General features: G+C 49.6%; 7 protein-coding genes and 1 non-coding gene; 3 read left to right on the top strand and 5 right to left on the bottom strand.

The window, feature by feature from the left end:
• Positions 1-359: 359 nt before the first annotated feature.
• On the bottom strand, positions 360-4,172 carry FFUJ_05925 (related to GDP/GTP exchange factor Rom2p; the record flags this gene model as incomplete). XM_023579191.1 has 3 exons in its annotated part: positions 360-455; positions 511-1,358; positions 1,406-4,172. The coding sequence occupies 3 exons, from the start codon at positions 4,170-4,172 to the stop codon at positions 360-362; spliced, it is 3,711 nt and encodes a 1,236-aa protein (XP_023432074.1).
• Positions 4,173-6,435: 2,263 nt separating this feature from the next.
• Positions 6,436-7,214, top strand: FFUJ_05924 (probable V-type ATPase subunit C` (VMA-11); the record flags this gene model as incomplete). XM_023579190.1 has 6 exons in its annotated part: positions 6,436-6,483; positions 6,561-6,591; positions 6,658-6,740; positions 6,791-6,897; positions 6,948-7,118; positions 7,172-7,214. 6 exons carry the CDS (start codon positions 6,436-6,438, stop codon positions 7,212-7,214), a joined length of 483 nt encoding a protein of 160 aa, XP_023432073.1.
• A 598-nt stretch (positions 7,215-7,812) lies between these two features.
• On the bottom strand, positions 7,813-8,710 carry FFUJ_05923 (uncharacterized protein; the record flags this gene model as incomplete). XM_023579189.1 has 3 exons in its annotated part: positions 7,813-7,937; positions 8,006-8,491; positions 8,629-8,710. 3 exons carry the CDS (start codon positions 8,708-8,710, stop codon positions 7,813-7,815), a joined length of 693 nt encoding a protein of 230 aa, XP_023432072.1.
• A 3,754-nt stretch (positions 8,711-12,464) lies between these two features.
• Positions 12,465-14,341, top strand: FFUJ_05922 (related to multidrug resistance protein fnx1; the record flags this gene model as incomplete). XM_023579188.1 has 5 exons in its annotated part: positions 12,465-12,942; positions 12,992-13,509; positions 13,563-13,884; positions 13,936-14,078; positions 14,153-14,341. 5 exons carry the CDS (start codon positions 12,465-12,467, stop codon positions 14,339-14,341), a joined length of 1,650 nt encoding a protein of 549 aa, XP_023432071.1.
• A 278-nt stretch (positions 14,342-14,619) lies between these two features.
• On the bottom strand, positions 14,620-14,693 carry tRNA. The gene has a single exon. It is a non-coding gene (tRNA).
• Positions 14,694-15,612: 919 nt separating this feature from the next.
• FFUJ_05921 (related to meiotic cohesin rec8) lies at positions 15,613-17,830 on the top strand (the record flags this gene model as incomplete). XM_023579187.1 has 4 exons in its annotated part: positions 15,613-15,631; positions 15,685-15,721; positions 15,777-16,049; positions 16,105-17,830. The coding sequence occupies 4 exons, from the start codon at positions 15,613-15,615 to the stop codon at positions 17,828-17,830; spliced, it is 2,055 nt and encodes a 684-aa protein (XP_023432070.1).
• Positions 17,831-18,231: 401 nt separating this feature from the next.
• Positions 18,232-19,971, bottom strand: FFUJ_05920 (related to rab geranylgeranyl transferase component A; the record flags this gene model as incomplete). XM_023579186.1 has 3 exons in its annotated part: positions 18,232-18,569; positions 18,753-19,831; positions 19,898-19,971. The coding sequence occupies 3 exons, from the start codon at positions 19,969-19,971 to the stop codon at positions 18,232-18,234; spliced, it is 1,491 nt and encodes a 496-aa protein (XP_023432069.1).
• A 482-nt stretch (positions 19,972-20,453) lies between these two features.
• Positions 20,454-21,455, bottom strand: FFUJ_05919 (related to exosome complex exonuclease; the record flags this gene model as incomplete). The annotated part of the gene is made up of 1 exon (XM_023579185.1): positions 20,454-21,455. One exon carries the CDS (start codon positions 21,453-21,455, stop codon positions 20,454-20,456), a length of 1,002 nt encoding a protein of 333 aa, XP_023432068.1.
• Positions 21,456-21,624: the final 169 nt, after the last annotated feature.

Here is a 21,624-nt window from a genome sequence, read left to right as displayed (position 1 = left end):
TCTCCGTATCTGCAGCTCCTATATTTCAAACATCTTAGCGACGCCATTGAGGTGATGCTTTGCTCTGGTTCAGCCGGCATCAAGGCTCACCATGTGCTGACTTGCCGATTTACATAGTCAGGAGCACTACAACCAAATCCAGTGAGCGGTTCGAAGTGCGGCCCAAAAGTTTGTGTCTTCCCAAATAAAAGGATTACCACATAGAAGCCGAAAATCGTCAATACTCTTACGAGTATCTCACGCCCAAGGATAGCCGATGTCGTAATAACCGGGCGCCGCCAAGTAATACAAGAAGAAGAAAAAATCTTTCCAGAAAAAAGAAACGCTCCCCCAATGCCGGGTCCGGTATTTATTTATTGTTATGAACCGAGCAGCTCCGACTTGCGGTTGCTCTTCCAAAAGTCGATTGCCTCAACAACGTCGTCTCCCTTATCGTCCTCGTGTGCAAATAGAATCTGACATCATGTTAGCATCCTGGAAAGAAATGGCTTTCTGTGCGATCAAACTTACCTCATGTGTACTACTATGAAGCATGCGAATGTTTTTACGAGGCACAATGTGCACAGCACCGTTCTCCATGTTCCGGAGCTCAATAAAGTTTGGCTCGAAAGCAAGGATCCAGGGGTAGCTGAGTGCGAAGCTCTGTGGTGTACCCTCCCAGTCAATTCGCCACTCTGGCCGGGCCCTCCAGCCGTTGCGGTTAACAAAGAAGGAGAATTCCGAATAGTTAAGCAAGAACTCTCCGTTAAGTCGTTCAATGTGGATTGGCCTAACTCCTTCTTTGCGAGCCACAAAGTCAAGTGACGTATCAGCCTGGTCGAGCAATGATTGTGTTTCGAGCGTTTCGAGGGAAACGACCTCGAAACCTCGAGCGCAGGCAACGCAGAGTTTGGACTTGAGGAAGTGAACGGACGAAGATTCGGTGGGAATGTAGAACTCCTTGAATGGCTTGAGCTCATCATGACCGCCGCTCATGAATTTACCAATACCCTTCTGCTTCTTGGCCTTGGTCATGGCATCATTAGGCTCAAAGACCTTGATCGTAGTAGATAGGGCAGATGACTTGACGCAACAGACCAGATGTCTGCCCAAGCAGATGCCCGTCTTGAAGAAACTGCAATGGTTCTGGATCTTTTTAGGCCTCCTAGACAATGCGGGCTCATCGGGGTTGAGGGCAGAAACTGGGTAAGACTGGAGTGTTTTGTTAGACAAGACCAAGAGCAATTGGTACTCTTCCAGAATATCAATCTGAGTGACGCTTGCAGTCTCCAATACCCTACGGGGCACTTGATCCTTCACCTTGCGGTCCGACAGGTAAACACCATTGTCAGTACCGTACAAGAGCTTACGGCCACCATCTGTCGTGATATTAGCGATCGAATCGGAAAAAGCAGAGAGGACTTACCAAATGGCGTAACACAATTGACACGGTTGGTACCAGCAAAGAACTTGCTTGAGATGACCGTTGTGTTGAAGAAGTCGGCACGGGATCGAAGGCGTTCCTGCGCAGTGTGAATAAATTCAAGCCACTTTTGACGAGCAGCTTGGTTAGACGCATAAAGCGTCAGCTCGTAACCTGCTTTACCCAGATGGCGGAAGGTGATCGGCCAACCTTCCTTTCTCGCTGGGTCGTTGGCGTTGTTCCGAATCGAAGGAATCAAGCTCGACGAGGTACGCTTCATATTGCCGTCCTTGGGAATCACCTCGTCCATTTCCCTGATTGCGAGAAGCTCCAGAGGAATGGGTCGTCGATATGCCTTAATCTCTTCAGTTTTGCCAGTCTGCTTGATGCGAACAAGAAGAACGGCGTGATCAAAGAGGAAGGCCGTAATTTCTGCAGGATCCGTGGGCGACTTCTTGAACTGGCATTTGAAGACCATTTCACGTCCCTCTTCTGTGAGTCGAAGATCAACCCTCTCATTAGGTCTGAAACGGAGCTGCTCATGAAGCCTCCTGAGGTTAAATCGGTTTTCAGCCTTTCCAGATTCTGCGTTGACTCTACCGAGAATATCTCGAATCATGACCAGAACCTTAGGAATGTCCTCTTTATCAGGGTTGCCATCTTCCGTGTATTTCAAGACGTTCTCCAAGAGTAAGGGGTATCGTGCCAGACGGGTCGTAGGCTTGGTCAAATAACCATTCAACTCCAGTTTTCTCGACTCCTTGCGCCTTTCAATCTCGTCCACAAACTTGCCAAAGTAAGGGTTGACTGATCTCTCGTTCTCGAATTCAAACTTTCCTTCCAGCTGCTTCGAACCGTACAGAATAAAGGGCTCGAACTGAGGGACATACTCAAGGAAAATGTCACCTATATTATGGACAATAGGTTCCTTTTGTTGTCGAGTCGTGAGTCCAGACGCAAACCGGGAGCTGACGGTATGAATACTGGGATGGTCGATAATGTTGCTGAAAATGGTCTTAACAACCTTTTCGCGACGCTGAACAGGAACTGGCGAAGCCTTTGATCGTAAAGGCAGAATCCAAAAGTCTCGTAAATATTCCAAATCCTTGACGAAATCTCGCTCGGTATAACAGATCTCTGAAATAACTTCCTGCCTCTTCTTCTCCCGCTCATCGACCTTCTCAGCAACCTCCTTTGGAACGGAGTTAATCCAGAGTTTCTGTTCGTCTGTCTGATCAGCCTCGTCGTCGACAGCATTAACAGCATCCTCCTTTCGTAATCCAGGGTTGATCTTAAGATTCAGTCTCGAAACTTGCTCCAATCGTCGAGGGCAGGCAATTGAATAACAAAGTTGATCTCTGGTACAGGTTGGAGAATAGCATTCGGAAAGCAGGACAAAGACACCATTGACTGCGGGCTTATCTTCTGGCTCATCCATTAATGTCTCCCTGAACTGGTACATTTCCGATTGGGAGTCTCGCAGACGGTGTTCGTAAGTGACATCGTGGAAAAACTTCTGGGCATCCAGAGCTCGGCCAAGAAGAAGGGCAAGGTTGCGATCAGTAGTCCTAATAATATATGACAAGACATCGACAGCCTCAGAACCGCTGAAAGCATTCTTGTATGTCAGTTCGTTCTTGGTCCGGTCACCAACAATAATCTTGCGACGGAAGCACTCTCCGACTCGAGATAGTAGGGCAGGATATACGAGGGGTGGTCGAATCTTCGTGGCAGTCGGGGGGCGCTCGCTCTCGATCGACTTGCTCCTGGTTGGTCGCTGAACCAAAGTAGAAGCATCAGACTCGGAAGGGGTGATGGTTGGTGCCACGGTAGAGGCCATCGACATGGTCCTACCATGATCGCCAGCACCATTGGACGAAACCATGCTAGAGGTTCGGGTCTGTGCCCCTGGAGCGTGAGGCATCGAATTAGGGTAACCGTTGGTGGCCGGCAGCTCGGTAGGTGCTCGTCGGTTAGGGATGACTCGACCACTCATGGTCTGGTGGGCGTCCATGCTCTGGGGTTGGTAATTACCAGTCAGCGACATGGTGCGGTCTTCATGACGTTCTGGCACAACTCGCCCTTGAGCGGTCGTCCTCGCTGAGTTCTGCTGCGCGTACGGGGCTTGTCGAAGGTGGTTTGCTGGAGCTTGCTGATAGGCGCTAGGAGGAGGGTGATACATTGGCTGGCGAGGAGCAGAAGCGAGTGACTGCGAGCGATAAGGGTCATTGTTCATTGCAGGTGCCGGTCCTCCTTGATAGAATCGCTGGGCGGGAGTCCTTGCACCAGGAGCTTGCGGAGGCGGCGGACCTCTTTGCTCCATTCGAGGAGGTGGAGGTCCTCCAGGGCCTGGATACGGACGTCGTGGTTGATGATGTTGCTGCTGCTGCTGCATGTAGTGAGGTGGCATTTGACCACCAGATGCTGAGCGTTGGCTTGGATAGTAGCCATTCCCCATCATGCTATTGCTATCCATTGTCCGAGTCCTGCCAGCTGCTGGGTCCCCATAGTGTCCTGGGGGAGCACGAGGCGGTGGTTGCCGTTGCATACCAGAGGACATTGAAGACATAGTCTGAGTGCGACCGGGGTCCATCATGTTTTGAGGCATCGAAGAGGACGAAGTCATTGTTTGAGATCGGCCAGGAGGCGGAGCAGCGCCGAAGATGTTGGAGAATGCAGCATCTCGTTGACCGTAATTGTTGTCGTCGCCGTAGCCCCTCTGCGGCGGCCTTTGAGGAGCTCCTCGAGGATCGTAACCGTAGTTCGACATGATAAGGGAAACTTGATCAAGGGCATGTCAGGAGAGTTTTCCAAGAAAGGGGTGGTACCTGGGGATGGGAATTGCATTACCGGTATGGTTTTGAGCGCCAAAGGCCAAAAGCTCGTTATCTGGCGTATCAACAGCCGACTTCGACGGATGCGCCGCCGTCAGTCGACGCCAATACTGTATGTCCCCTGAAGCTGAAGATAAATGTTACGTGAGCGATAACCGTCCGTTATATACTGGCGCTGCGAATACCCTCGCAGGTAGCGCTCGTCGTTACGGTGCGAGGAGATGATGAGGGATCGGGGTGTGAATTCTACCCAAGCAAAGTGTCGTGTCGGAATTTGCAAGTTTGGGCTCGAGGGGGACCGTCGGACAAGGCGGCCGGTTGAGCAAAATGGCAAACCTCTCGCCTTGGGCCGAAGCTCGTCGACCGATCGAGGATGTGGAGGGACGACGATAAGGAATGTGATCGCAGGCAATGGGCGGTCGCCGTCTCGAGAGGGTTTTTTCTCGGGGGAGTAGCCCTCTGGTGATGGACTTTGGAGGGAGTTGCAGTTGCAGGTTCACGATCCAAGCCAGGCACCCGACTCGTCGCAGGTAAAGAGGTAAAAGGTAATCCAAGCCAATAGAATCCACGTCCAGGTACTGAATGGAACAGGACAGGACAGGGAGTCAGCTGTAGGAGCCAACGACGGACACGCCAGTGCTAGATCTACCAGAGAGTCCACCTGTCTGATGGCGGCCTCTGTGCTCTTTGGGGGTCGAGATGAATGTGGTGACGGGGGGCCGGCAATGTGGGCGCGCCGTAATGGATGGGCTATGGGCAGTTAAATTATTTAGTACAATTTCAGGGGATGAATATACTGGGGTATGAAGTAGCAGTGTAAGAGCATGGATCGTTGGCATTGCGCTGTGGATACGAAAAAGAGAAGTGGACTAGTTAAGTTGGGTAGTTATTCAGGAGCAGGTTAAAACAGTAATTTATCTTTAGTCGGTACTAAAGTCGGTTCCTTGTTTCAAGGCGTCAACTCGAGCTGTTACAGTGAAGTTGAGCCTCTTTGTTTGTGTATCGTAGTCCGACCTGAGGTTGGTCGCCTAACTGTAGTGTTGACGCTCCAGTCCGACACCTGGAACAGATGCTGCTACAGCTATTGTTACTGCTGCCTCATTCATGTAACAAGCACATGTCATATCTCCTCTGGCGTCACTCAATTGTACCTGTGTACTCGTTTACTCGTTGCACGAGATCTTTGTTCGCAATGGACCCTTTGTGGTGAGTCGAATTCAATTCAAAGGTTAATTGATCCAGTGGTTGCGTCGCCACACCTTAGACGGGAGTTACGGCAATTAAACCTCCTGTTGAACTGGAGGGACCCAAGGGGCACGCTAGTGGCCGTTGATTCTTACTTCTGACATTAACCTGCATCCTTTGATTATGCAGCGGGTGTTTGCTGATTGCTCCCTACTAATCTATTGTTTGTTTGTTGTTTGTCACGGCTGAACTCGGGCAATCTCACTGACGAGAGTTGCCGAGAACAATATCAGCAGATAGGCATCTCCATGCTGCCCTTGGTTTTGATTGCGTCCCGTCCAATGTTTCTGTGACTGGAGCTGTGGAATCAAATGCCGCCAAAGACAAGGTATTGCCGGCTGTCTCGGCCCCTTCAGCCTTGGGTTAATGATACAGGGCAACCTTCACTAATGCCATAGCAGCTTCGAAGGCATACTATTAACTACTACCGGATCTCGTCTTTAGGTTCAAGGAGAACAATCGTAGCGGCCTACCGAGACAAAGGGAAAAGTCCTGGAAACCGTCCACGTCGGCTGCCTCAAATACAGTCAAGACACCGCTTGGCAGAAGCCTGTTATTTCCCATCATTAACAGATACTCTAAACTCATACATAGAATTACGAGCCCAGTCAAGTCTCAGGTAGAGCTATATATGTAACAATAGTAAGAAGTTAGATCATCTCTATCATGCAATCATACATGCATTTTGAAGGGTATTTACCTTTGTCTTACTTCTCGAGTCCAAAATTCTTTGATCAAGGCCAACCTTAATGGTTTACACAGTCACGTGATCTATCTCGAAGCCACTCACTCGTCATTGGTCAAACTCACCGGCTCCAATGTGGCTTTCCACCTCAGCTTCCAACTCCTCTGGTAGCCTTGGCCAGTAGCAGGCTACATCATCATCAAGCTATAACGTCAACTCTTCACGTCGCCCTTGACACTAGAGCTCGCCGACAGCCTCATATCCTCACCATGGCAGAATCAGAGCTCGCCCCCAAGTTTGCACCCTTTATTGGGATGGTGAGTATCCCCGTTCTGGTCTTTCTGTTGGTCTGAAACCAGGGGTGGACGCGAATGCTGATGCTGCGAGTTTGTAGGCCGGAATTGCAGCTGCAATGGTCTTCGGATGTACGATACTCTCCCTCTTCCCGCGATGCGATATTACTCAGATCGAATACTGAACGACTCCGATAGGTATTGGTGCTGCTTATGGCACAGCCAAGTCTGGCATCGGCATTGCTGGTGTCGGTACATTTAGACCAGACCTCATCATGAAGGTACAACTGTCCTCTGGCTCAATCAAGGCTATCGCTGACGCCTTTTGCAGTGCCTCATCCCCGTCGTCATGTCCGGTATTATTGCCGTTTACTCGCTAGTCATCTCCGTCCTCATCGCTGAGGATCTCGACCCAGGCAAGAACTACAGCTTGTTTTCGTACGTCGACGCGAAGTCTCATCAATGAAAACGAACACTAACAGTATTAGGGGTTTTCTGCATCTCGGATGTGGTATTGCAGTCGGCATGACTGGGCTTGCAGCCGGTTACTGCATCGGAGTTGTTGGCGACACTGGCGTTCGTGCTTATATGGAACAGTCTAGGATCTTTGTTGGCATGGTCCTGATTCTTATCTTCGGCGAAGTTCTTGGTCTCTATGGGTACGTCATTGATGATATTTGAGTGTGTTTTGGTCATGCTAATTATCCTGTAGACTCATCGTTGCTCTTCTCCTGAACAGCAAGAGCAAGGGTTAAACAAATCCTATTCAATCAACAATCACACCTATTCTGTCGACTTTCTATCGAATGGTCGACTTGTACATCGAGGAGGTTTTGAGCTGCCATCGAGTTACGGAGGCATACCATCATATGTACATCGGGCATGGCGTTATTGGACGTGTAACATATCTTTTGCAAACAGGTAGAGAAATGGCGGGGAAGTTGACCATATCTAGCTTCGAGCATAATCGCAAAGTCTATGCTAACATGATTTCTCCAACATGTTGGCACTATACGTCTCAAGACAGTTTGAGTGTTCATTTCATTTGAGGGTTGAACTACCTAATACCAGCCCAGGTTCACCAAGCCCTATGCGACCCTATGTTTGAGAACGAGCGACAGAAAAGAATATGCTCACGACGACCGTTTCATGCCATCAATCGGAGTGCAGTTGACAATTTGAGAACCCCCAACTCGCATGCCATGCCTTATCCCGACAACCCAATCTAGATCATCAAAACGCCATGAGAATGCGACAATGTCGTTTCAGCCAACGTAATAGACACGACAGTAGCGACCCAGCGCGACGAAGATGCAAAGAAAATACAAAAAGGCAGAGATCAACAAAGCAAGATCATAGCAAGCGTCGTCCTCCAATACGGCGAAGGAGCTTCTTTCGGCTCCCAACCTCCACCTCCCGCCTGTATGGGTTTGTCGGAGTCCAGTTCCGCTGCCGGTCATCCGAGTCTCTCATTCGAGCTGATTCTACGTTAACAACTGCGATATAACACTCGACAAGCTTGTTTTTTGTTTTTCTTTTAACTTACCTAAGAACCAGTCCCACTGGCGATCCTCTCGCAGAAGAATATCATCCCCTGATTCTCGTGCAAGTCGCTCTGTACGAGCACGAGCGGCAGCCACCTCACCAACCAGATAGGGATCTTCCAACGGTCTTGTTATGTATCGGTCTTGTTCTTGCTCGCTAACATCGGTCATGACTCGACGAAGGCTGTCTACGGGATCTCGCTGAGCAGTCAGTCGCCGGTTCGCGACATTTTGGTAGTGTCGGGCGTTGGGGTTGCTAGAGACGGAAGACCATGTCGCGATACGAAAATTGTTCAGGTTCGGTTGGGATCGCAGAGGAAGAGCAGGTACTGGAGGCAAGCCGATAGTCTGCTGGCGTGGAGTTGAGGTACCGCTCCCTTGAGGAACTAAGGAGGACCTCACAACCGCGTGAGACCGAGCTGGAGGGGTGTATGATGGCAAGGTCTCAGGGTATGGATTTGTTGAGTGGTATGAGGGAGCTTCCGATACTGAGGCAATGGACAAGTCAGCAAGCTTGGTCTCGTGCCAGGTAGTGGAGCTCTGGTATTGAGCTCCAGTCTGGTGTATAAGTAGAGCCGATTTCCCAGCGGGATACAAAGAATCGCAACTACATTTGCCTACTCACCATAAGAAGGAGCAGCAGAGCGAATAGAAGCTGTTTCGAAGTCGTCGTTACTATACCGTGGAGTTGCGAGAGCGCCCGTCATGATGGCAGATTGCGGTGGAGGAAGCACAGTTGAGAGCGAAGCGGAAGAGAGCTAGCACACGACAGCTCGAGCATCAGTCCAAGAGCACTATTGGGGATGCTGAGGTTAAGTAGCGATACGAGACAATAACAGGATCACACGGTAGGCGGCTGGGACGGTTGAACGGTGCGTGGAAAGTCAGAAGGCAAGATAAGTGAGACCCGTGAAAGTGTGCGGGAGCCAGAATAATGAATGGCCTTTTGACCGGTGTTTAAGACGCCAAGCTAGGTAAGACAGGGAGGGTCAGGATGCCCAGGAGTTTGATGCACAGCCGCGGATAAACATGCATGGAGTTTCCAGGTATGCAGGAGAGGATGGTGGGAAGCAAGCAAGCGAGCGAGGTGAAGAGGCCCAGCTCGGAGGTGTACAGAGTACAGCAAACCTATTGGCGAGCGGAACCCTTCGGAGACGTACCAGGTTCAACCCGAGCCAAGGTCTAGGCTGGGCAGCCGTATCGCATCGTGGCGTGGATTTCTCTGGCGTGGAGGTTGCAAGGGGGACTGAGATGCGGGGACACGTGAGAAAAGACACGACGATGATGCTGTGGAGGACCATCGAAAGCACCATGACGCGTTCTGTTCGATGCAAGTCTTGAATAAAAGTGTCTTACTTCTGGGCACTGTTAAGAAAGTTTGCTGATCCCGCCCAGTGTATATTCGTGTCACAAGCTCTCGTGCATGCGCTCCGTACAACCGCCACAACTCCAACAATTGCGAATGCAGGGTGCACAAAAGGATCTAAAGGCTGCACAGTGACTTCCCTAATTAGGGACGACCGTCAGCAAGCTCCCCTGAAGACACGTTCGGGCGTTTTCCTTAGTTGGCATAACGAGCTTCCATGGATGCTTCGACACGATACGGTGATAGCGGGGTATCACGGACAGTTTTCCGGCGAGGCCTCGGAGGCCATTTACCCACTGTGAATGGCGGGGTTGTGTATGCTGTGGATCATGGTCGGGCTATGTGTGCAGGGGGGAGAGTCTCTGAGGCGGGGGGGGGGAGGCCTAAAAGTCCAGAAGCCCAGATGCCCAGATGGCCAATGGATAAGACGGCTGGCGGGTGTTGTCTTGGCTGTGAGAAGTTCCCTGGCAGAAGCAGAAGAAGCAGCGTAACTGACGGAAGCCAATGTTGCACAACGACTGCGTTGACGGTATCTCAATCCGGTTTTGTTCAAGACGGCGGTCGAGCTTGTGCCAAGTGGTGGAGCTGAATGATGTATTTGACGTCGAGCTTGCATTTCCAGGACCAAGTTTGTTTTAATTTCCGTTTCGTCTTGCCCTGCCCTGCCCTGTCCTGTCCCGTCCTGTCCTATCGCAAAAATGTTGGCGCAGCTTCCATTATTTCCTTACAGTAAGGTTGCCGATCTTCCTAACCGCTGTGAACCGCGTGGTCGGGCCGGCCTATGATGCCAGACCTGGCTATTCTTTTGGGATTCTCAAAGAGCGCTATGTGACGCCCAAGTCCATTTATCCTTGCTGGAGCTCGACACCCACCTCCCTCTTCTTCCCAGCTTCGAATAGGTTTAGCTTGGCGTCCTCTCTCCACATTCATCGAAGTCTGAAGACCTCAACGAAGTGGTGTCCTGCTCATCTTTGCTTCGAGCCATTTGATTGTCAGCCTCTTGGTGTGAAGAGCTGTTGATCAAAAGCGGGGGGGGGGCGTTGCTTGATCACCAGATATAGAATTCTAAACTGGTGACTTTTGGCGCATCTCAGATGCAGGAACAGCCCGCGGGGCATCAAAGACCACTTTCAGATCGCATCTTATCAGTACCTGGATCGTTATGTATTGTCCGCAACAGCTACTCACGAGGCACTATTGGATATTCCCCGCTTTCTCCCGTGGGAAAGGAGGAATCTATCTGCTTCTAAGCGGCTGGTCCGGCCCCATTTCACCGAGGTGTCGAGGCCCTCGATTGAATTGAGTTAGTTGCGACTCATACTTCAGGGGAAGCGGCACGGTTCGCACGGAACTGTTGAGCGGGAAGTATTAAATCGCGACCGTAATTCCATAGTTCGAAGGTACATCTTGCTCAACCTGTCACACAAGCATGCAGGTTGCGCTCTGATAGTGATAGACGGCGGTGAGTGTCTGCTGACGTGCATCGAGGTGCATGACAACCTGGTTTGGTATCGTGGCTGGAATAGAAAGGAAACGCTGGAAAATGATAGATGTCGACTCTTTTCGTTCCTCGAGGTTTGTCACTCAAATAGACACCAGGTGCCAATAAATGAAACGGCCTTACACATCGAACTGCTATTTCTGTAACAATATACAATATTATACCAGAACCATCATATGTAATGATTTAAAGACAAAGTGAGCTCGGATTTCCTTCCTCCCCAGGCGCAGGTCTTAGGCGGGAGCGTAGGGCTACGTTGGATGGTTGGACCCTTGGATTCGAAAGGGAGGGCGGTGTCCTATTCGCAGTTGATACCTCCCTTTCTGAGAGGGTTGCCGGGAAAGCCCGTATCAAAACAATCCTTTCTTTGTCTTTGCTGATTTGTCGATGGTGTTGCGTGACTATGGTGGCACGAGATGAACTTCGACAGTTGATGACTGTCTCGCGCGATTTGCCCACAAACATTGACGCGCCAAGTTGGTCCTTGGAAATCCTGATTTCGGGGCATGGGATTCTCTTGGCTTTTGGTGAGAGTGTTTCGTTTTGCCATAAGATACGGAAAGTGGTTGGTTTGAGTGGATGTTTGCTGCAGCAGACTGCATTCCTGCCTAAAGCGGGCTTACAATGACTGCAGCTCTACCTGCAAAAGCTCTTTTCTCCCAGGGCCATAAATCACATGCATTCAGGCGTGAACCTGCCAATATCTAAAGATTTAGGTGCATTTCTTAAGTTCGGGCTGTAAGGGACCTAACTTGGCGAGTGTAACAGTGCAAGGCACTGGTTTGACACACAATGAATCTATGAGACAGGCGGGGTTGATGAGATTATCTGGACAACTGTATAAATCATGCTGAGGTGGACTTTACTACCAGAGCCTTTGTTGTTGTGTTCAATGAATATCTGTCGCATATTGGGAATTTCGTGAAAATAATATCCTATCACCACCAGCTGAGTTCTTAAAGGCGGCGACCAAGATCTTACCCCAAGCCATTACCTATATGCTCTTCACGTTTGCTGGCTGGACATGGAGGCTACGAACATTATTTTAATTTTCATCTTTCTGGTCGCCTGAAGGTGAGTCAAGAGAAAGAATTGTATGGTTGGTTATGAGTGAATGATTCCCAGGCGCTGGGCATCTTTGAGTGTCTTGGTTGAGATATAGTGTGACAGAGGAAGAATTCATCTTTAACTCTATATACCATGCTTCATACACTAATACATCGTTCTTATAGATGGTAATTGTTTGCCGAATTCCATAGATACCGATCTTGCTCTGTGTAACAGCGTAATGATCTGCCGGCTCTCATTGGATCAGCCAATACGTGATTTCAATGCGAGATTTCACCATTGATTCAGCCCGGTTTACCTCTGCAATACGTCAATATTCCTGGTTCTTTGAAGTTGAGTCATGGCCGACGACCCGTTTGATGCCCCACGTCATATCAGATTGGTTTTCTTATTCACCATTTTTTGTGACGCAAAAAGTATTTTCAGCCGTAGCGTTTTGACATCTTTCTCCTGAACCGACTGCGATAATTCTCGTATCATTGGAAATCGACAATCCCTAATCGCAATCGCAATAAATCGTCTCATCATGAGGAACTCGTCTCTCACAGCCCAGGATCCTGAAGCATTGGACCCTTCACAGCAAAGCAACAGTGAAAATGATACCCTGGAGCCTCGTGAGGATCAACCGCTACTTCAAGCTCCCGACGAAGACAGTTGGAAACCTCCTCGTGGGTTCGTCTGGATTCAGTTGGCCATTATGTCGAATGTATTCCTCTACGGCCTCGATAGTACCATCACCGCCGCCACCTATGCCGTCATCAGCTCTGAGTTCGATGCCGCAAACACAGCCTCATGGTTGACTACATCGTATCTTGTCACTAGCACAGCGTTCCAGCCTCTCTATGGCAGGGTATCTGATATCTTTGGGCGACGACTGTGTTTCTTCATTTCAACCATTACGTTTGCCTTTGGATGTCTTGGGTGTGGTGTTGCGAACAATATCATCTTTCTCAATGTCATGAGAGCATTGACGGGCTTTGGCGGTGGAGGCTTGATGACAATGGGTAAGTGTAACTCCAAACTCTCTCATTCACTTCCATTGATATGTGAAAGCCACTATTGTCAATTCGGACATGATTCCTTTTAGGAAGCGCGGCATGTACCAAGCTCTTCAGAACGGCATCTATGGCTTTGGAGCTATTTCTGGAGCTTCCTTTGGTGGCTCGATTGCCGACCATATTGGCTGGAGATGGTGTTTTCTCTTTCAGGTGCCTGTATCAATCATGGCCCTGATCATTGGAGCTCTAGTCGTCTCTGATCAATCTGGAGGTTTTTCGCTCGATGGCAGTCTAGGTACTGTCTGGCACAGAGTCGATTTCTCTGGGTCACTTCTCCTAGTCGTAGCTATCTCGGTTCAGCTTGTGGGACTCAGCCTGGGAGGAAACGAGCTTCCCTGGGGTAGTCCTTGGGTGATTGGAGCCCTGATTGGGAGCGTTTTCTTGTTTGGTCTTTTCCTCGTCGTTGAGGAAAAGACGAGTGCCATCCCGGTTATCCCCCTCCGTTTGCTGCAAGGAAGGCTACCTATTGCAACGCAGTGTGCAAACGTATGCGCAGGCATGGCTGCATATGGGGTAAGCTTCCGCGAGTTGTCCACGTTTAGTAGAATAGACTAACACTTCACGAGTACCTTTTCATGCTTCCGCTTTTCTTTCAGGTTGTTCTGCTTGACTCGGCCACCACAGCCGGTGCTCGACTTGCAATTCCTTCACTGGCGACTCCAATTGGCGGCCTTATTGCTGGTGTAGTTATGTCTCGTTGGGGCAAACTGCTTGCTCTTGTGCGAACTGGAGCTCTGTTGATGGTGGTAGGCAACGGCTTGGTGACCTTACTCCAGTTTCAAGATTCGAAGTGGAAGTACTTTGTCTATGTCTTTCCCGCAAACCTTGGTCAAGGCATTATTTATCCCGGTATACTGTTTACTTCACTCGCCTCGTTCGACCACGCCGGTAAGCACACGAGTCTCTGTAGATCAATATTGCCAGCTTACAATTTTACAGATCACGCTGTCACGGCCTCGACAGTGTACCTCATCCGCTCACTAGGAACCGTCTGGGGCGTTTCAGTCACATCTGCCATCGTTCAGACTACACTCAGCGTTCGCCTGCCTGATGCATTGAGTGACGTAGCAGATAAATGGAGAGTATGCCCTTTTTCTTGTCGCCAACTTCTGTCGTAAAGCCTTTGATCAGATGCTAATCGTGCTTTGCCACATAGGTTATTGAGCAAATCAGACACTCTGTCGACTATATCCGTCAATTACCTCCCGATGTGCAACTCAGGGCGCGTCTGGTTTACTATCATGGTTTGAGATATGCGTTTGGCGCCTCGACTGCCGTAGCCCTTCTAGGACTCTGTGCTGCCTTGATTGCCAGCGGAACTGGCCTTCGAACAACTCACAAGTAGTCAGACGTGGCCAAGACTTTGTAGTTCATCAAACGTCAAATAAGTCTCAGTCTCCTGCATGCAATCAGATTTCTGTGGGCAAGCGTTCACTTCATGACTATTACTGGTGGTCATTGGCAGAGTCCCAGAGCTCCTTAGATAGAACCAATTCAATTCTTGCAGTCACCTGCAAATAGAGGGACTGAATCTCCACGACATCATGTGCCCGCCGATCAGCGTAATGTAGATAAACAAAAAGAACACATTCCTCTTCGGTGAATAGCCAGCGAACAAAAAGTATGGTTCCGCCCGGGATCGAACCGGGGACCTTCTCGGTGTTAACGAGATGCCATAACCAACTAGACCACGGAACCAACGCGGTTTGATTATTGACAAGCAGTTGTGATGAACATAATATTCTAATTGCTGAATAGCCATTGAGCTGATAGGTCCATCCCAAGGTCCTCCTGTCTAGCAAGAGGCATCAAGGGCCGACATGATCGAGGCGACGAAGGCTTCAGGCCAGCAGTACGCGAGTAACTACCGCCCGTAAAGACTATGCGCAATAACTTGAAAGGAAATGTATCATCGAAAGATCGCTCTATACCTTAGGTACTAAGACAAGGTATGTTAGTTAAGAGACACCAACTACATTGACCACGAACGACTTCGAGATTGTCGTACCGACTTTTCGTTTCTTTTCAATAATCAATGATCTCATTATCTAGGCCGAACAGATAGTTTCAACGATACCTCAACTCTCTCCTAAGGTCCTTTAACTGAAGCTGAGATACTGACACCAGGGCGTTGCAAGTGTAGCTACTCAGAGAGGGTAATAGGGACGGTCATCACTACCAATAACTGAATGTGACAATAAGAGCCTGATGAATACAACATGAGATAGTTCTTTATACATTATCTACTACCTACCTAGGTACCTAATAGGTGTGCTGTAAGTTCCTAGTTGCTGCTGCCTGAGGTGCCAGGTGCTTGACAGTGGCTGCCAGACATTGAAACTGCCTCCGCGATAGGCCCCTCTTGATCAATATCAGACGCGACTAAAATCGTCCCTTCTCTCCTCCTTCCAATTTCATTCTCCTTATCCTGCATCATAACCTCCTAAACTTTCAACCTCACCTACTAACTACAGCACCGCGACCAACTTCAAGCCGGTTCATCAGTATAGGGGGCAGTTTAGAGCGAAACTTCCTCGTTGATTAACCTGCTTTTGCCCTTATTAGACGAAGTCTCGGGCGCTCTTTCAGAGATTCAAAGGCGCATCCGGGAGCAGCATGTTCTATAGCCACGAGAGTAAGTCACCTCATGATATGTCATCAACTAGGACATAGCTAACATCGTTTCAGTCCTCAGCAATACCCAGTATGGGGTTGCCACCATTTGGTATATATCAGTGCCTTCTTTTCGTCTCATTCTATTCACTGACTTTGCAATCTAGGCTCGTTGCCACCGTGGGCAAGTCCAATCAAAAGCGGTTGACTCGCAAGGCAATTCAACAAGTCAACGTTCCCAAGGCATGTGAGACCATCATCGACCCAGGAGCCCCGTTGGCTCTACGTCTCCAGGGAAACCTCCTTTATGGAGTTTCTCGAGTCTATGCCCAGCAGTGCCGTTACATGCTCTCGGACGCTGAAAAGACACAATCTGACATGATGACCTTCTTTCGGGTTATGGATACAAGTGAAACGGACCCAAACGCGGGCAAATCAAAGTAAGACGTCCTTTGTTGCCTCACAAAGCTCTGTGTACTGACATATTCTTCTAAGGCGGCATCAAATCACCTTGCAGGATAACCCGTCCTTTGATCCTTTGTCGACTATCCCAAAGCTCGACCTTTTGGCTAGCGTTGATGATTTGGTTCTTCTCTCGACAAAGTTTTCATCACAAGGCAGTGTCTCTCAAATGACTCCTAAGACTCAAGGTTCCAGCTCTTCAGGTCGGGGCAATTCACTGCTCAACTTCGACATTCCTCAGTCTTCGCATTCTGGCCGAAGTTACCGTCTCCCAACGGATCTTGACCATGATTCTCCTTTCGCAAAACCTTTTCATACGCAGGACCCTGTGGAGGACTTCAACCCGTTCGGCGTAGACATTGCAAATATGCCTGGTCTTGACCTCAACTTTGACCTCGACGGCAACCTCATTGAGTTCGGCGACATGGAACCACAACTCCCTCCCCTTCCTGGAACGGCGGCATTCGAAGAGCAACTCCAGATTCAAGCTGCCAACGCCGGCCTCAACGTCGAAAATGGACCCCTTGAAGGAGACAATGTGATCATCATGGGTGAAGCTGCCTTACCTGACGCTGAGCCTTTCCCCAAGCGCTCTGTTGCCAGAAAAGCAACTTCCTCGGCCGAGCCCAGCTCTGAATCAGTTTCGACTGAGGAAGCCAAAGCACCACTGAGACGACAAAGGCGACGTCGAATTCGCCAAATGGTCGACGGAAAGAACCATGTTGCTGCGACAGAGATGCGAAGCTGGTCTATGAACTATCTTGACAACATGAAGGCCAACTACAAACCCCGTCCTGTTACCACTGTCGCTCAGGCACGGCACAACGCGAAGGCTCTTCTTTTTGACAATGGGCTCGCGGGTATTGGTAGAGCTAGTTCAGGGGCGGCACACCTCCTCGCAGAACACTTCTCTGGTATGGCTCTCTTGGCACAGTTACGGGGAAAGAATCCTGAGCAAGAACCAGAAATTGTGACGCGAGGCCGCCGCCGTGCTTCTGCTGAAGCTTTTGAAGACGAGCACAATGAAGCACGGAATGTCCGTCAGAAGTTAGACCATGCCAACGAGCTTGGGCGTGGTGTTGATTGTGACATGGGTGCTATCATGTTTGGTGAAGACATTGCCCCAGAGATGGGAATGGATGCAGCAAAGGGTCTTGAAGATCGGCACTCCTCATCCATGGCTCCTTGGAGTCGTCCTCCCTCTGCTGCTCCTGGTTCGTCTATTCGGGGACAGGGTAGTGCACAGAAGAGATTCCCTGTTCCAAGTCCTCTGCATGCCCGCGGTAGTGCAATTCGCCCAATCGAGCGCTGGAGTGATCAGCTTGGGCCGCAACATGGCTCTGATGACTTGGCGATGCTCCGTTCTCAAGATTCTTCTATCGGCGATGAAGGATTCATGGTTGATGGCGAATTCGGCAATGGCGACGATACACAGGGCTCTGGTGCCGTCATTGATGCCTCTGCTCTTGACTTCTTAGGCTATGCCACTTCTCGTGTGGAGTCCAAGGGATATACTCGTTCTTGCGACCAAGCTGGCCGTCGCTGGATTGATTTCAATACTCTTACCGACGAGCTCGATGACCCTGCCAACTCCAAGAAGTTCGCATCGGAAGCTTTCATGCATGTTCTCGTTCTTGCAACTAAGAACGTCATTGCTATCGAGCAAGATGGGATTGCCGACAAAAAGCCCTTCGGCACCATCCGCATTGGCCTCACTCTTCCTCAGAAGGAGGTCGAAATGGCCGACGAGCTGGCCTAGACTTGTTTTTGGACCGAGGGTTCAATTGGTACACTATCATTCATGTGAGTTTCATAGACGCATGGCGATGAAGCCTACGACAGGAACGACTTTTATTGACGATGACTTTACGATTTCACGCAGCGTTGCCCATTTCATTTACAGGGGAAATCAGTCACCAAATTCTTGGAGTTCGGGGAACACTTGACATGGAAGCAAAATGGGACCATAGGTATTGACAGCATATGTGGGATACGGTCAACGGTATATATCTTGATTTGGGGGTGGGAAACGAGGTAGCAACGGGATATTTCTGGTCCGTAAGCAAGAGATTCATTCAGTGGGCAAACACTCGATACATGATATTTGAAGAAACAAAACTTGAAATACTTCGCATATGATTATTATTATTGATATTATCTCTAGTCGAAGGGATCATCATCCACTCCACCCTCTCGATCTTCGAACTGCATGTAATCAGCAGATGTGCCCTCGGACTGAGCATTAATCAATTTCCAAGCCTCATGAACAGAGTCAAGGATGGAATCATCAAATGCTAGACCCAGCGACGGGAGGGAAAATGTAGCAATGTCTCCATCTACGCTCAAAGAGTTTAATCCACCGCTCTGTTCGTAGTACACCTGGTAGATCGGCAAGGACGCATTGTGGTCCTTGGAAACAGCGGCAATCAGAGACGAAAGAGCCTTTTTGAGGACTGATTTCGCTGATGTGGTATAGACAGTGCTGAGATATATAACATCTGTTGACCTTTCGTTAGAATGATTGTCTTTTAATCATGTGTCAAATAAAATAATAAAGTGAGGTGTGCATCAGGTTGTCAGAGATAATGATCGTCATTAGAATTCAGACAATGTAGATAAGTATTCGGTATGTGAATCATCATAACACAATGAGAAAAGAAGAAAGGATAAGGTGAACTCACATTGTCCAGAAGGGCACTCCCCAGTGTCGCTTGAGTGTACCATAGCATAGACTGGAAACTCGTGAGGGCTTTGGTCCTCAATAGTGACAATGCTCGAAGGAAATGCCACCACTGCGACAGCGGGTGTGGGAGCGCCATCAGTAAGCAGTTCAAAGACCGGAGACAAGTTTGACTTTGTGACCGCTGTGAGCCTGCTGATTCGAATACTGCTAGAGTCAGCTGCATCGGCGCCTTGGACCACCAATTTGGTCTTGACGTCGATATCATTCGTGAATGAGAGCTCCAGCGGAGCATCGGGTTGTTCTGATCGTTTCAGGTTCTTGATGCCAGATCCCAGCATATATATTGCACCGCCAACCGCAGCAGCACGGCAGCCCACTTGAGCCACCTCTGACAATCCACCCCATTTGGGATAGACTGCAGCGAAGCCAGAACCGAAAACGCCCATCGATGTCATATGGCGGTTGATGGCGGTTAAGCCATCTTTGACCGATATTTTCCCATCGTGACTCAGCGTCAGTGTGATGATGTAGGATTGAAGTGTAGCATCGAGCTTGAACTCGGAGGCCAGAAACTGTGCCAGCTCCTCATCAGCACGTGCCTGCCATGTACCGATATTCAGTTCCGAATCAAAGTCAAGCACAAACTTGAGGAACTTCATCAGGGACCGCTTGGACCGAGCTGGAATGGACTTGTTGGAGAAGACATCTTCGCGGGTCGATGGTATCCGGCTGAGCGACGGTGTGGACGAGGAATCTGAAGAGGGCTGGAAGATGTAGAAGGAACCGACAGCGAGAAATTCAATCTGCCGAAATGCTTTCGAGTCGACGAGCTGAGTCACCAGCTTCGACCGCGAATGTATCAGCTGCGGCGCGAGAGCCAAGCTATAGGATCGTGTAGCACCTAAAGCGTCCGCATCTCGCGTCACCTCCGCAGAAAAGAACAACCGCGATGGGTCTGTCAATCGATTCTTCTCAGCCCACTGATCTGTCTCCTGAAGGCTGAACGCGGCTTCGCTGCCTCCGTAGAAGTCGTTGGGGTCGACGTGTAGAATATTCTTGCCTGAACGCGACAAAGCTCTTCAAGAATGAAGGCTGGGTCAGTCCGACCGAGGCAACATCTCAACAATGGAATCCAAAGCTTACAGGGCGAGGAGGGACTGTTGTAGCCCAGTGCCGCTGATCACTACATCCCATAGGGTGTCTGAGAGGGATTCCATGGTGAGGTTGAGATTGCGAGAATAGAGGGAGAGGAAGGGAGAGGAAGTTGATCAGCCTTTTTATGATGCGCGAAGTTTGAAGGAGATTTCAAGTGGGGCAGGGTTGCTAAGCAGTAAGTGGAGGTTAGTAAATAAAATCAGTTGGCCCGTGCACTTCAACTCCCAGCAATGAAAAAAAGATTGGCCGATACTTTTTTTCTTTTCTCTTCCTTTTTCCTCACCATCCGCTCAGCCCTTTACGCAATGTCTACCTCTTCTGCGGAACATTGCTCGTGGCGTGGTAGTTTCATTACTACTCACTTTATGAGTGGTAGAGCAATTTGTCTTCCGGTATCTCCTGCCCTAGAATAAAGTCTGAAAGGGTGGGTCGAATGGCCTTGACACATTTCTTGATCCATCCAACTTAGTTCATGATGATAATGGTAAAAGCCACGGTTGTGGGCAATTGCAATGCATTTTCTTTTCATTAGGGTATCATTAATCTATGATTGGGTGATGGCCGCGTTGAACTCTTCCCATCGCTTTGAAGCCCAGCCTAAGAACTGCTCTGACGTAAGGAACTGGGGCGTCAATGCAGTTCCTCCATGCTTGGAGATGGACAAGAGCTTAAGATCCCCGTCTTTGCAGTCCACCACGACCGTTACACTTTCGTCGCAGAGTGACTCTTCAAGTCTGTCTGGGTCAACGAGGAGCCAGAACCTGCCGTCAGTGGGTCGGTCAGTTTCTTTGCCGGTAAAGACAACTGCTGTGCATGCGATTGGAATGTTCGTGATGTTGAGAGGTCGGGCCTGTTTGTGGGAGCAGATGACCATCTCTCGGTCGATGTCGTATCGCGCTCCAGGAAGCTTCGTGTTTCGTAGCGCAGCCATTGTAGCGGCCCATGCAGCATCGAACGGGTTTCCATCGAAGGAGATGAAAAAGATATCAATGTAGAGCACCCAGTAAGCCACAACGGATCGGTTCTCGTTGCTTGTGTCCTCTCCATCCTCCTCCATGTGATCTTCGAGGTCTTCTGATAGTGGTGTGTGCCATATTCGCAGGTCATCAGGCTTGATGATTCTGGAGCTGTGAAGAAGGGAGTATATGCGTGTGCTGAGAGTCTGGGCAAGAGTGCTTGGTGGACCACCTGGGAGAAACTGAGGAGCGCAACCCGTAGCAAGCTCAATGTTGGGCACCAGGAGGTCGTAGTCTTTCAACTCGGTCTCGGTATTGGAGGCACGATAATTCGGGATGTTGGGTGTTAAGATGGTCTCGCCTCGTACACCGCAAATGACGGTAGTGTCGCCGACACGAACAACAGCACTGCCGTGAGCGTGTGACAAGCTCGCCAAGTTGACTGTTGGCTTGCGAGATTCGTTTCGGGCTCGTCCATTGCTTCGAGCTGGGCGAATATCATCAGAGGCGGGATCGAGGCTGGCAAGTAGATACGGATGAGGCGACAGCTTGGCGAAAGTCGTCCTTGTCAGTCCCTTAGTGGAGGCCATGATAGTGAGTTAAACTGAACCCTCGGTCAGGATTTACTGTAAGTTTAGGTATTGACCGTGGTTGACTTTTAGTATGAGAAATGGATGATGAAAAGTTGGAGAGATGTTCGCAGCCTCATGGGGTTCCTTGGTGGGGTCACTTGAGCTCCGTCCAGTCAAAGAGGCCGCC

Source organism: Fusarium fujikuroi, chromosome FFUJ_chr06, assembly GCF_900079805.1.
Source record: "Fusarium fujikuroi IMI 58289 draft genome, chromosome FFUJ_chr06".
Classification (NCBI taxonomy): Eukaryota; Fungi; Ascomycota; class Sordariomycetes; order Hypocreales; family Nectriaceae; genus Fusarium; species Fusarium fujikuroi.
This window is presented reverse-complemented; position numbering and strand designations above follow the sequence as displayed.